The 15,614-nt window shown below is 42.4% G+C and overlaps 1 protein-coding gene across 4 annotated transcripts in view; it reads right to left on the minus strand.

Moving 5' to 3' along the window:
- Positions 1–15,614, minus strand: part of CUNH8orf34 (chromosome unknown C8orf34 homolog) — a 375,048-nt gene that overhangs the window by 242,812 nt on the left and 116,622 nt on the right. For all 4 annotated transcript variants that reach the window (XM_055603373.1, XM_055603372.1, XM_055603371.1 and 1 more), the window contains one exon: positions 5,392–5,420. In XM_055603373.1, coding sequence (XP_055459348.1) covers positions 5,392–5,420 — 29 coding nt within the window. The remainder of the gene's footprint in view (positions 1–5,391; positions 5,421–15,614) is intronic.

Here is a 15,614-nt window from a genome sequence, read left to right on the forward strand (position 1 = left end):
GTTTTTAATAGTTGCCATCTAAACGAGGGACAATGAAGCGGTATCTATAAATAATCCCTGGCAGAAGACAGGATGTGGTACATATTTCTGAAATGAAAGACTCCAAGAGTCGATCCAGTGCTGATATGTGAAAGCACAAATACCCATAGTGTCAGAGCAGAAGGTCTATTTCCATAGAGGTCACTGTGTCCTCTATGAACTGTGTGAGGTCAGATCACATCTTCAAGGGTGACTTAGGAAGGCTGGAATTAAAAGGATGGTCAGAAACATGGAAACATAAAAATTACCACCTAGAAGCATGGTCTTACTGGCCCCTCACTTCCCTAGACCTTGATGAGAACAATATAGCATCTGAATAACAAAGAGGAAAATTAAGCATAATGTCCAGATGTGAGGCAGAAGATGGAGACTTAATTCTAGTCTTAGAAATACATGTGTAATTTGGCAGGTTGTAGACATTCCAAAAGAAAAACCTTCCAGCCAGATTCTGCCTAACCAGATTCTGCCTAAGTGAGTTTCCTCTGCTGGCTGATCTTAGGTAGAGAGTCCTACCATCAGAGACCAAGAAAATAACTGATTAAGGAGCTTCTACCAAATGAAACCTGAAAAAGGTGAGGAAGGCAAGAAAAGAAAGAGAAGCTAGAAGGGCTATAGCTCAGTGGTTAGAGAGTTTGATCCCAGAACACACAAGCCAGATTTAGTGACACACACCTGTATTCCTAGCACTAGAATGGTGGATGTCAACCACAGCTTAGCAGAGTGAGCCTAAAACCAGTATCAGTTTAGACAGACAGATAGATAGATATGTATTCCGATCCCAGAAGGCACTCCTGAACATGAACGCTTTCTCAGAACCCGTTTCTAGTCAAGCACAGCTGAAGAGCAGCCCAGACATTTTATCTACTGTGTGGTATTTTGAAGGGGTTAAACACGAATCAAGAGACTGAAAAGTTTATGCTCAGCAAATTATATATTCATCAAATAAAAAGACAGGCAGACAGACAGACCCACCATCTCTACCTGCAGAGTGGCTGGGAAGGCAGGATGAGGACTTTTCAAGGATGTCTAGTTCCCAACCCTTAACACTCATGAGCACCATACTTTACGTGACGACGACGACAACAACAACAAAAACAAACATTGCAAGATTAAAGTTAAGGGCATGGATGGAAAGGTTTCCGGTGGTCTCGAGGCATCCCCAACCTAACATGGCGCAGTAGCAGCCATGACGCTTAGGTGGCTGAAGTGAGAGAGAGGAGAGGTAGTGCCAGTTGCAGAACTCTTCTGGGGGAGGTGGTGGGAAAAAGCAAGACAACAAATTTCTCTCCAGTCAGGGATGCAGTTCTGAGGACACCTTGACGCTGGCACAAGAACACAACTCACATCTGCGCCTAAGTCACGGAAGAGCAGGGTGGTCAAGGGGGAGCTGTCACAGCGTTACGGTGTGACAGAAATCTGTCATATCCACACGGGAAGGAACGAAAACGGCCAGCGAGCAGGGATGGTGGGGTTCCTGTCGCCCTTCATTTTAAGGAAAGGCGGTGAATTTTCAGAATTCACCAACTTCGAAAGTCACAGAGAGCACATTTGAAATAAAACGACTGTTGAGTTGGCACAGAACAATAAAATTTAGTATATTACAAACTGTCGAAAAATATGTCTCTAGTGGAACATCAAAGCTGTTGTGGAAATGAAAGTAAAACCATGTGTGCTTTTTGTCGTTGCCCTGAAGGCACAGGGACCAAGCCAACACAAGCTAAGATGACAACATTTGGTTCTCCAGTGCCAAATGGTCAGCCTTAAAAACGCACCTAGGAACAACATCTTACAGACTAAAGAGGTTATATTTAAGGACACATGTGTATATATGTGTGTGTGTATAGATATACATACATGCAATTAGAATTAGAAAAAAAATAAGAGGCCATGAATTTGAAGTTGAATGCAAAGAGCTATATGGGAGGGCTTTGAGAAAGTGAAGGAAAGGGGCAGATTTAATTGTTTTGTCATATCATATCATGCTATGTCATTTTTTATGTTACATTATATTTTTCCTAAAAAGAAACCACTCCCCCCCCCAAAAAAAAAAAAAATTGTATTTACAGGTTCCTGAACTTGGGATATTTTTTGTCAGGAGAATTCAGGACTGTGAGCGTCACAGCCACAAGGGGGTGCTGTGGGACAGGCTCTCTGCTGAGTGGGGCTCTGCTGGCAGAGGACCCGGGGATCCTTTCCAACTCTTGAGTTTCAGAGGTGAATGACATCGAGTTTTTGTTCACTGACATAAATATCTTTTCAAAAAGAGAAGTTGCTTTTGACAATTGTTGGTGTTTTCCTCAACTGAAATAAACATGATAAATTTCCAAGAGGTTTTTCCAGACACAGATGTATAAGGTAAGCTGACTGACACGAGGAATGTCATGTAGATTTGTTGTCCTTCTCCATTCGATGGGATCCTGGGTCTTGGCTGGGGTCCTGGAGCTTGTCTTCTGGACAGAGCACGGGGCTTCTGTTTCTCCCGGGGGCAGCTGGAGCACTTTAGGTTGAGCCCGAGTGCACTAAGCTGAGGTGTGGAAAAGGTTTTCCACCGACTATCACACTTTATCCCTTTCAGCATGAGATCACTGGTGGCAACGCAAGCTCGCGAGTTCCACAGCCTCTGGCGATGCCAAAGTGTTACAGCTCTTGGTTAAGCTTAAGCTGCTGTGCTCAGCACAGCAGAGGTGTGGGCCAAGGCCCATGCCTGGTTGGCTTGCAGCTGAGACACAGCCCTGAGACACAGCCCTGCCTTTCCAGAGGGCAGGAAGGCAGGCCCAGAGATATGCGGGCCTGGAGGAGTACAAATGATGAGCCCCAGATGGCCTTGAAGTGAGAAAGTGCCTACCTTTATTCCTGTGAAATGAAGGGCACTATAAACCCTGGGAAGAGGGAGGGATTCCGAGGATGAATGCATTTGATTCACTGGGGTACTTAATGGTCCTATCACAAGCAGGAAAATACAGTCCTTCATTTTCCTGTATGTGGGGAGTGGGATCACAAGGAACAATTGAAGATTGTTGGACTAAGATCCTTAGCAGGGTGGGGCATTTCTAGGAATTGCTAGATGCTTGCTAGAGCAGTTTCCTTATCAGGGAAGGGTCCAGCCTGTAATCTTCTCTGAGGGCCATGTGACCTCTTTACAAGAACCGGGGTCACTCTGGTCAGGAGAGACTCTTAACACATGGCTGAGAAGAGGGAGTCCATTATGATAGACTGAGGGCAAATAAATGGCTACCCAGAGACGAGTGACTTCAACCTTATCCGGCAGAGCTTCCCAATTTGTGAACTGGAGTCTCCTCATTCCCCTAATCCCATTCCGCACCTGCTGCCCAGTACTGGCAAAGAAGCGTATGGGGAAGAACAGGCTGTGGGAGGCACCTGACTACCTGAATACATGTCAGGGCAGCTCAAGGCAGCTGTAAGGCACCCAGAGAGAAGTTCATTTCAGTAAAAAGAAAGGTTCTCAAACTCTGCCGAGAAGCACAGCAATGCTGCCACCACTCAGCACACAAGAGGAGGGGAGGGGAGGCAAAGCCAGTGAGAGCTCCACACATGCATTCTTCGTGATAGGCCAGGAGGCCAGGTTTTGTAGTGTACGGGGGGTACAGGGGAACCAAGGCAAGAAATCTAGAAGAGTCTACCAAAGTGTCCTCGTATTTAAAATGAAGGTAGATGATGGTGGAAAGAGATGAGACTGTTAAGATTTTTCAAACTGTGAAGTCGTTTCATGGCCCAGGCAAGCAAGGAATGGGGGATGCAGAGACAGAACTAGAAATGTTGTGCAAAGCTAAGAGAGCACACCTAGTTTTCACCCCACTTGCTGTCATATACAAGCAAGAGTTATTCTACTAGTTTCAAAACACTGATGGTTACTGAAGGGAACCGTGTCTAAGAATATAACCATGCCATTTTATTAGTGACTCAGGCAGGCATTTTAAAACTTAAAATAAAAGGTCATATTAGTATTTGAGAAACTTCACTCTGGGACAAACAATACCGTTTGTACCATACTTTGCTATTTTTAAATGTTGTGATTCATATGGTCTCAATCTGTGCAATACTTTTCCAATGGTGACCCTTTCCATGTCATCCCTTTCTAACTACATTTCTGATGTCAGATTTATGTCACCCAAAGAAGAAAATTGCAACACATCAAATGAAGACGCAGATATAAGAATCCATCAGCCTCAAGCTATTCCCAGTACAAAAGAGGTTTGTAAGTGTAAAGTCCTCTTCAATAAGTAATGTTTTGTTTTGGAAAATAAAGCATTTTTCATTGATATGGTTTCTTTCTTCCTTTTTTTGGCCAATGTAACACCTTTATTTAGTACTATTTGAAAATAATAAACACATAAAATTTTATCCGTTTTTAATTTCTCACATAGCAAATATTGCCAGATAGAATGTGCATGAAAGCAAGGTCTTTAGTGACCTCCGTAACACTGATGAACACTGTAAAGGGATCATGAGACTGAAGGGAGTTGAACACTTAGATCCAGGTTAACCCCCAAGTGAGTTGTTTGAGGCAGATCTGCTCTGTGAGTATCAACTGTACAAACAAGTTTAATAGGCAACTCAAGATGAATGCACACCAAAAAGAACTCTTGGTCACAGCCCCACCTGAACATCTGCCCTTCCATTCCCGCTTTTCCCAGGAACTACAGTTCAGGCAGAAGCTGGTCTCCATGACTCAGGAGTCACTGTGTGCCTTCTATGACTACGCCCCCTTGTCCCCTGTGAGGAACAGTTAGGACTGTAGATGTTACGAGTGGAAATATGTATCCGATATATATGTTCCTATTCACACTGCTTTCACCACCCTGACAACTGTGACTTCACTTTAGATCATCATCATATTCTCTTGGCATCTTGGAAAGCTAAATCAAGCAAACAATAACATGTAATGAGAAAGGGTGGCGGTATAAAATTCCTTCCATTATAATTACCATCATGCTCACCACCATCACCAGGATTACCATCACCATCATTACCAGTCATCACTATTCCACCAGCAACATCACCACCATAATCACAATAACATCATCATCGTCGTCGTCATCATCATCATCTAGATATGGCTATGTCCCAATAATATACGTAGTATTGGTAGTTTTTTTAATTTTTATATAATGATTTGGTGATCTTATTTAGTCTAAGCAAATTATAAAGGCCTTGACTCGAGGAGAAGATGGTATATATTTAATTCAGTGTTTTTCATTGAGGATTATCGGAGCATTATTAACACCAAATAACTGTTTTGGAGTTATTTTGTATGCTTCAGAAAAAAACAATTCATATGTAGATTCAAACATAAGTCCTGCATTTGTTCATTAGATACAGAGCTCAGCTTACCTTATCAAGTTCATCCGAAATCGCAATACCTGGGATTCAAGAGAGATTTACAAGACAACATTAGTAGCAATTTTTGGTAAACTTTGTAGCAAAAATCTTTGCTACAAATAACAAAAATTCTAGTCATAATCTAGTGTGTTACTTATTTAATTTCATTACTTTTCATTGGTTCTTTAAAAATAAAATAAGCATCCATTCTACTTATGAAAGCAGACAAAGAGATAAAGACAAGAATAACTGCCAGGACCTGCTGAAGCAGCACAATGAAAGAAGAAAAGCAAAATAAGCAGATGTTTCTTGCAGGTCCTTGGAGTCAGAGCTGAATTGTAAGGAAGTTATGGTGTCAACTCTCCCCACTCACACCTCCCCCAACACTTTTTCCTTTCCTTTCCTTTCCTTTCCTTTCCTTTCCTTTCCTTTCCTTTCCTTTCCTTTCCTTTCCTTTCCTTTCCTTTCCTTTCCTTTCCTTTCCTTTCCTTTCCTTTCCTTTCCTCTCCTCTCCTCTCCTCTCCTCTCCCCTCCCCTCCCCTCCCCTCCCCTCCCCTCCCCTCCTCTCCTCTCCTCTCCTCTTCCCTCCTCTCCTCCCCTCCGCTCCTCTACTCTCCTCTCTTCTCCTCCTCTCCCTTCCCCTCCCTTCCCTTCCTCCCCTCCCTTCCCCTCCTCTCCTTTCCTTTCCTCCTTCCTTTCTTTCTGTCTTGAAATGCTTGTTTGTTTGTTTCTACTCTTTTTGTGTCCTTCCCAGGAATTCTCTTGGAGAGGGTCCTTTCTTGAATACCAGGGCTCCTTGCTGAAACTTCTTGTCACCGAGAATAAATCCTTTCAACTAACTCACATCAACATGTTTGCTACTCTACGGGATCATTTCCTGTTGGCCTTTCAATCTCATCCTTCCAGATCCATGCTGTCTTTTATTTTTTAGATTATGATTGTGTGCTATGTTAAGGGTAGGAAGAGTCTCCAGGATAGGGCACTGGACTTAGTTTTGGGGCACACAGAAGAAATGAGCTGGTGACAAAGTGACAAGATAACAAGAAAGGAAGAGGAATCAGGAGACAAGAAGAAGTCTGAAAGTTTAAAGGGCAGGGGAACAGAAGAATGTCAGAATGAGATTTGAAGCTTAAGTTCAGTAGAACCTAAAGGGCAAGCCAGAAGCATCTGAGGCAGACAACAGAACCAAAGAGTCCCCCCCCCCAACACACACAAAAGAAACCTGAGAAAGAGTCTCGAAGTGCTCCATTTTTCCTCCTACATACACAGCATAAACTGAAGAAGGCATATCGATGATCTACCAGTTCCCACGTAACCCACCCCAGCCTAGCAAATCAATTATAGACAAGGCAGAACAATGTCCAGTTCTTCCTCTCAGCAACCAGCTCCATTCTTCCTGTAGATGAAACTGAAGATGCAGCCTATCTGAAAATGCATTCCTCATAGCAATATTCCATCATGTTCTTTTTGATAAAAGTTGGTGGTGGGGATGAGGAGATAGCTCAATTGAAAAAAAATGTTTGCCACACAAGTATGAACACCTGAGATCAGAATCCTGTCACCTATGTAAAAAGCTAGGCATAGCCTTGCACACCTGTACTGGGATTGCTGAGTCAGGGGGATATCTGGGGCTTGCCAATCTAGCAGAATTGATTAGACCCAAATTCCCTGAGAGACCTTATCTCAAAACCAAGCAGAAAGCCACTAAGAAATGCATCTCATGTTGACCTCCAGCCTCCAAACACATGGGAATACTTGTGTATGTGCACACACACACAGTGTACACACAAAAAAAATTATTGGTGACTAATAATTTATTTGTTTGAGCAGTAGATATGACTCATCACTAAAGAGCATTAGTTGCTGTTCCAGAGAACTGAGTTCGGTCCCGAGCAGCAATATGGTGGTTGAGAACCATCTGTGGTTCCATTTCCAGGGGATAGGCTATCCTTCTCAGGCCTCTGTGGGTACTGACACACACGGTACACATGAATACATTCAAGGAGAACACTCATAAGCATAAAAGAAAATGTTTTGCCACTGTGCTAAAAGACAGTCTAGCTTCTAGTGTAGGGATAGAAGTTGGTGACTCAGGCAACCATGATTCAAGAACACTGTATTAAAAATAAAACTCCACAAGGAACCAACAAGGGAGCTACTCTGCTGAGGTGCTACAGGGGAGCAGCATAGAGTTACAAATGGTTACTGTAAATAATTCAAATTCTAAGCAAACAAATGAATCCTGAAATTCCATATGGACCATATTATAGTCTACAATACACTTAAAATGCATCGTTCCAGATTATAAAAGCTAAGTATGCTGTAACTGCTGCTTTTGCATTAAATACAATTCTAGAGAAATGTTTCGTTCCGTATTAGTTCAAGCTTAGGACTGACCACCTTAAACATAAATATCTAAAAGACTAAATCCAAATCAGCATATGGAGAAAGAGAGTATAGATGCTATGAAATGAAACTCTCATTCTCATTCAAAGTCACGACGCTCGGCTATCAGCAGTTAAACAGCCCGTAGTTCAGTTGCGTGGGATTTCTGATGCTCTTGATCTGTTTAACTTGCTGTTCCTGGAACCTGCAGAAACAGTTTCCTGATCCGATTTTTAGAAAGCTCACAGATGCTCTTTGGATTTCTTTTATACCCTAGGTTCGTGAACCAGGTATTCATAAAGATAGCAGCAGGGCATCAAACTTATCTGAAGTGCACACAATTACTATTGGCGAGTCAATTCATAATAAAAAAGCAGAACATTGGGTTTGTAGCGTAGGTCACCACGTGCTCTCCTGGCGGCTGGCTCTTTGAGTTGCTTTCAGCGTTGGCAAGTGTTTGGCCATGAAGAAGAAAGGGGAAGACATATTACAGTTGAAGAAGCGATGAGCTCAGCATAAACTCAGTCTGCCTAAGTGGGAAACTTGCTGGAGAGAAAGAGCTGTCCCTTTAACTAAAGCTGGCATTTAATCTGTTGACCACACTTAGTGGGAATAGCTATTATCCGATAGTCTTGACATTTCCATATTTTGGTGACTTTGCGCCCAACATTATTCTAATAAGTATTCTGTTAGATATAATTCACTTAACTCTCTGTTTTCTGTGTCAAAAGGCCTAGGGCATTTCTCACTTCATTTTTAATCAAAGCTTACACTGATTAAAGGGCGCTGTAGAAATTTTAATGAAACGCTTCTCTATAGGAGTAAGAAACTCCAGCAGGGTGTTGTGTGTGAACATCAACCTTTCGGCCCAGGGCCTAGGAGAATGTCCATAGCCCTTCTCTCTAAGAGGGGACTGAAATTGTTCACTTTTTCATCAGCTCTCTCAAGCATATAGAGACTGGGGAGCAGTACTAAACCAAACATAAAAAAAAGTAGCTTCCTGTAACACTTGAAGGACAAGGATTACGTGGATTCTAGAAAACAAACAAACAAACAAAAACAACACATTGAATGACGAGAGGAAATGTCCTAGTGAAGGACTAAATGTAGTGTGCCTGGAGGAGTGACAGCTCCCAACTTAGACAGCTGTCCCACAGTGTCTCCTGTGGGGGTCAGCTTCTCTCTTCCGGAAGCTAGGACAGGCTCAGGGTGCAGTCCAACAAGAAGGTGTCTGCCCAGTATGCAGGAGGCTCTTAATTTGATCCAACACACCAACCGAACCCCAAACCAAAACAATAAATTCAGTGGGTGGCACAAACTATCTCGACGGCTTCCGTTGCTTCCTCTGCTCCCTATTCATTCCAATCTCCGAAGGGGCCTCCGTGGCATTAGGAGACAGTTCTAAAACAGCCCTGGGGTGCCCAGATTTCAAGTGTGTTCACTAAGCTGTGAGCTTCATCTCACTGAGACGTCCACCCAGCAGGCCTGGAGGATCCAGCTGTGGATTCAGGAAACACATGCAGTGGCTTCTTACAATTCCTCTCCACTTTGGTCAGTTTTAATTCATTTCATGAAAGTAGGTCAGGACATTTACATATGAAATGATCCTAGCTATTTCTCCCAAATCTGGCTCCCTGCTGGGGAAGAGAAACCTTCATGAAAAAAATGTCGAGACATGGTCTCAAAAACCATTGCTCATTGAAAGTCTTTTTCCCATTCTGAGGTAAAGTGCAGAAATAGAGTACTTAACATGGAAACCCTGATTTGGGAATTGTAGGAGCAAACCCTGCACATTCCTCCCTAATGTCTCCATGGAGACATCCTATTGTCAGCTTGAAACTAGGTACAGTGGCTCTCCCTGCACCAGGCAACTTGATAACTACAAATCTGAGCTCATTTTTAGAATAAATGAATTGAAAGCACTTCCTGTAATAGATCACCACAGAGCAGAGACCTGCAAAAACCCACATGCATCAAGAGGTCGATTAAATAGCCTTGAACATTTGTCAGGTATGCTGTCTTTAGACAGGCTGCATATACAGCAGAGGATTTCTTTTTGCTTGCTTGTTTTTGTTTCTGCTTTTTGAGACAAGGTCTTGTAGCTAAGGCTGGCCTTGAACTTAGAACAATTCTGCCTGAGTCTTCTGTGAACTGTAGTTGCAGACACGTGCCACCACATTCAGCAGAACTGAGCAATTCTGGTTTTGACTGGTTAGCCTTGCGACACACTGAATAATACACATTTTTGCTTCCTAAACTGCATATGGCCTGTTACTTTCTAATGTTCCTATTCTATGCATACATACATTCACAAATATGTCTGTTCTCTCTCTCTCTTTTTTCCCCAGAGGCGCGCGCACACACACACACACACACACACACACACACACACACACACACACCCCTAAAAGAAACCAAACCAAAATGGCCCCCAACTCAAAAAAAAAAAAAAGAAAAACACCCCTGTGTTCTACTAACCATTACCATCTCTCAGATCTTCCATTTTTAAACAAAACAAAACAAACAAGGCAAAAGAGGATCTCCTGTAGCCCAGGCTAGCATAAAAATCAATATATAACTAAGGTTGACTTTGACCTTCTGATATTCCTGTCTTCATCCTCCAAATGCTTAGGTTACAGGCAAGCACCAGCACACCTGGCATTCATTTCTCTTTCCATGAACATGTTTTACTGGAGGGCTACATGACTCAATACTCCCCATCTCGGAAACGCTCATACTCTATTACATGCTGCCTTCAGCATTCAGTCTTCTCTTAAACCTATGTTTGGACAAGTAGCATCATAGCTCCTGATGATCAAATCAAACCAAGGACTTTTCTATTGTAAAAAAAAAAAAAAAACCAAACATACTGCTTTCATGTTTCATTTTATCAAAGCCAAACCTGTTCCACACAGGAGGAAGAAAAAAGCAGAATGAATGCTTTAGTTTGCATATGAAATGCCCCACAAATTCTCATGGGTTTGAGTGCTTAATCCTAGACTGCTGGGAACTATTTGGAGAATACTTTGGAAGGTGGAGTCTAGCCTAGGCCGATCACTAGAAGCATGCCTTTGATGGTTATGCATTGCCTTAGTCCCTTCCTTGCTCTGTGCTCCCACCAGCTTTGAAGTGAAGGCTGTTCTTTATCCTATCTTCCCTCTTCCGTGATGTTCTACCCAAGTGCATGGAGTCAAGCAACGACAGACTGAGTACTCCAAAACCGTGAGCCAGCACTGACCCCGCCTCCCATACATTGTTTTGTCGGGCAAGCTCTGCAAGATGAACTAACACAGAACAGAACACGAGAAACTTTAGTTCACTCTCAGACAGCTAATGGGAATAGAAGGACGGTTCTCCTCAGATAAAACACACAGAGAAATTACATAGCTTCTGGCTATCTGCCAGTCAGAATGCCACCACAATGAATACTGAGCCAACTGCACATGTGTATGATATGTCTGTTTCTGTCTTTCTCTTACAGACTAACACTGGATACATCCCTTTATGAAACAATTTCCTCCTTGATTTTATGAACACATTCTTGTTTTGTTTTCAGTCAACCTCTCTCAATTATTCATTTTTTTTCTACATTAGATCATTTTACTATATGAAACTCATGTGTGTGTTCCTTGTCTTTTGAGTTTCTTCCCCTACGCATTAATGACTCCCATATCTTTATTTGCAACTTCAGCTCCACCTCAAATTGCCACCTGATATATTGACTTGGTTGCTAGAAGTACAGGACAGTGTGTGACTCTGTTCAGATGTCCCACAGTGTCTGGAAGCAGATTTTGAAGTATAATGCTACACTCCCCCCAAACTCTCCCGAATTCTTATTTGGAGTGCAGGCAGCAAGCAGTCTTGCTTATGAAGGAAACCTGAAACAAAGCAAAACAAACACATCCTTATGTCTGTCTTCACCCTTCAATCATTACAGTCAGCATATCTTGGTAACAAAACTTCTCACTTTCTGCAAAATGCACTGGCCTTTACATTTCTTTGCTCCCATTTTCTGGGTACTGAGAAGCAAAGGCTGCCTTCTCCTCTTTCCTTGCCCTGAGACATGGACCATATCAATTCTATCTGCCACGTTGCCCCAGAATGATGACTGTACTAACAGACTGGTTGGACTATGATGCTCAGGAGGCTTTGAAGTACTATCCTGTCTTCCTCTTGTCACTGTGGTCTCTAGATAGACGGATCCTTTGTGCACCAACAGTACAAGACTTGCTCTTTCTTTTGCATCCTGCTGGAGCATCTGTCCTCAAGTCTGAGAAAACTTCATCTTCAAGATGTGCTCTCGCTGTTGCTTCATCTTTGTCTTTGTACTTTCTCTATTATGAAGTTACAAGTTCTCCTACACCCTCACAGCTCTTACATCACATTCTACAAGGTGTGGAAGTCATAATTTTCACTCTACATGGAAACTTTATCCATTTATCCATCATCTTTGTTATTTCTGATTGGCACTAAATGAATGTAGCGATGAATGGGCCATCAGTTGTACATAATCTGCCCCTACTTTTTCTAATGAATTGTTATACTCTTGCTCCTCACGCTGTTATATCAGAGAAGATTTATTTTTGTCAACTCAGGATTGACTGACTATAAAATAAATTTGTTACTTTTTATATTGACTGAGTCCAAATCGTTGTTATCAGTCATTGTACCTGTCTTCTGTTTTCAACAGATGGGTGCCTTTCCTTTAAAATACTCCAACCAATTTTTTCGCATGAGCTGTGATAAACAGGGCAATGTCTGGATGGCCAAAAAAAACCCACTCATTTACCACTGCTTCTTCCAGGGAAGTGGCCAGATGCAGGGGAGGATCAGGCTCAGAACTTGCTTAGAGCCTTGCCACGCTAAGGAGCTGCTTGTGGTTCACTGATGCACAAAAACAAGAAACTGCTATTTTTTTCACTTGAGCATGTTTGTTCACATATTTTCTTACTTGTTTTTAAGCATAGCCTTCCAGTTTATGTCATAGTGAAACCTCCCAGCAAACAAACCTATGGTAAACCAAGCTCATGCTAGCTTACATCAAAGGCTCACAATTAAAGAAGGATCCCGGAAGGCAAAGAGGATTTACATCAGGAGAAGAAGAAAGCAGGAAACAACCTAGGAACCTGCCACAGAGGGCTTCTGGAAGGCTCTGCCCTGCAGACTATCAAAGCAGACGCTGAGACTTACGGCCAACTGTTGGGCAGAGTGCATGGAATCTTATGTAAGAAGTGGGATATAGTAGGTTATGGAGAGGACAGGAACCCCACAAGGAGAGCCACAGAGCTAGAAGATTTCAACACAGGGGTCTTCCCAGAGACTCATACTCCAACCAAGCACCAGGCATGGGAATAACTTAGAACCCCTGTGCAGATGTAATCCATGGCAGTTTAGTGTCTAAGTGGGTTACATAGTAATGGGAAGAGAGACTGCCTCCAACACAATCTGATAGGTCTGTTCTTTGATCACCTCCCCCTGGGGGGAAAGCAGTCTTACCAGGCCACAAAAGATGACAATGCAGCCACTCCGGATGTGATCTGATAGACTAAGATCAGATGGAAGGAGAGGAGGACCTCCCCTACCAGTGGACTTGGGGAGGGGCATGCATGAAGAAGGGGGAGGGAGGGTGGGATCGGGAGGGGAGAAGGGAGGGGCTTATGGGGGGATACAAAGTGAATAAAATAATAATAATAATAATAATAATAATAATAATAATAATAATAATAAAGAAATGAAGACAGAGACATCCCGAAAAAGATGTATGGGAAGACACAAAGTCAACAAACCATGACTGTGCTCAATGCTAATCACTTCCTAGCCCCAGGAGTCTGACAGCTAAGGAAGTCTTGTCCATAGAGTCATCCATAGATGAAGGAGGAAGAGATGATGGCAGCCAAGTGCAGCGAGGGGAATGTTTTGTGCCTCAAAATACCAAAACCCATATTCGGTCTGGAGCTAAATGGCAGCAAAGAAATCATCTTGGAGGATATGTCTGACTTGAGGCAAGGTTGAGTTTGTTAGAAAAGGAAGCTGTGCCAGAAGATGAGATTTCAGGAATGACATAAGCAGATAAATGACAAGAAGGCACATTAGTGAAATGTGGTGCACTCAAAAGCCATAAAATGGGACAATGAAGATATGGTAAGGCCAGATCTAGAAGCACTTCCTCTGAGCTTTTAAGTGGAGCAGTCTGAAACAAATTCCAGGTCTATGCTTGAGAGCCATGACACCTGCAGTGTGGGCTTACTGGAGAAACAAACTGTATGTGAGGAAGGCAAGTTTTCATTCCTAAATTATCTCCATACTTCTCCTGGCTTCACATGGTAGCCAATGATGTCCAGGCTCCCTTGCAGCTATTGCAGAATGCTTAAAAACATGATGCAAGCCATTTCACTTCCACACTTCAACAGCAGAAACTAGGCTCCCCAGACTCTTTCTCCTTCTGCAACAATACCAAATGGCATGTGTTACTATGAGAAAATGGACAGTTTGCATCTCTAGAACACCACATCAAGACATTCTTCAAAGGAGAATACATTTATCTTGTGTCACCCTACAGAAGTTCCGTCCATGAGATCCCTCTAATGCAAGAATAAGACAACTAAGCCACCCATGATCTCAGCAGAACAGAGGCAGTTTCTGCTTTTCCTTGAACAACACAAGAACTGGATGAAATAGAATGTGGTGAACAGTTAAACCAATCATCTAGTCAATGATATTAAGGTGTAAGCTGCAAGATTCTGATAAGAGTGGAGAAATATGTCAAATTCAAAGCAAGATAAAAAGAAAAATGACCAAGATTTGGTACCTTAGTTGTTGTGAGGGATGTAAGAAAGAGAGAGAGAATATAGAAGAAGGGTTTGATAAGCTATGGTAGCACGACCCAAGGCAGCACAGCAAAATGCTACCTCAAAGGGAAGCTGTGTTTCCTTTACATATATTGACTGTGATATGGGATACCTGAATAAAGATATATGTCAAAAATTCACTCCTATAAAAGCCTGAGGGGGAAAAAATATAGGTCAAAATAAACACATTTGAGTAGCTGTTTGGAAGTGATGAATAAATTATGAGGATGGGAGTTGGACAGAAAAGTAAAGAACAGAGTCAAAGGATGAATCACAGGATAGTAAGAGTTCCTATGAAAAGCCTACAAGAAATGCCATGAGGGTTCCAGAGCAGATCAAGTGGCTACCAGCTCCCCACAAGTCAGAGGCCAAAGAGTTTAATAGCTTAATTGAACTGTAGAAAACGAGGACCACAAAACTTTTCATTCTCTTCAGCAGTTGAAATCATCTGGAGATGGAAGCAAAAGTGATTTCAACAGAGTCGTTGATGCCTTGAAAAGTGAAAGGAAGCTGACACAGCAGTGACACCAGACACTAGCTATTCTTTTTGACACTTTGTATGTGATATGATGATGAAAATCTGAAGCTGTCTGGAGTTAATTAAAACTCGAGAGCAAAGCTTTCTCTGTGTGTTTTTAACATTAGCGTGTGCTGCCTGTTACAGCAGCTACTCCTCATGTGGAAACCAAACAGTGAAAATGCACTGCTCCTCACTGAGATGTGCTGGGAATTAAAATTCACACTAGCCTTTGAAGACTAAGAACTAAGGAGTGAAGATTACAGATCCTGGCGATCATTTTTACATGGAATGTGCATAAAATTGCTAGTCTATGACATTCAACCAAGAACCATGTATGGATATAACCTCGAACCTCAACTCAGATGTAGCCTGTGGTAGCTCAGTAACCAATTGGTTTCCCATAGTGAGGGGAACAAGGACTATTTTTAACAGGAACTCAATGACTGGCTCTTTGACCTCCCCACCCCCCAAGGGAGGAGCAG

Source organism: Psammomys obesus, unplaced genomic scaffold, assembly GCF_907164565.1.
Source record: "Psammomys obesus unplaced genomic scaffold, mPsaObe1.curated_primary_1811, whole genome shotgun sequence".
Lineage (NCBI taxonomy): Eukaryota > Metazoa > Chordata > Mammalia > Rodentia > Muridae > Psammomys > Psammomys obesus.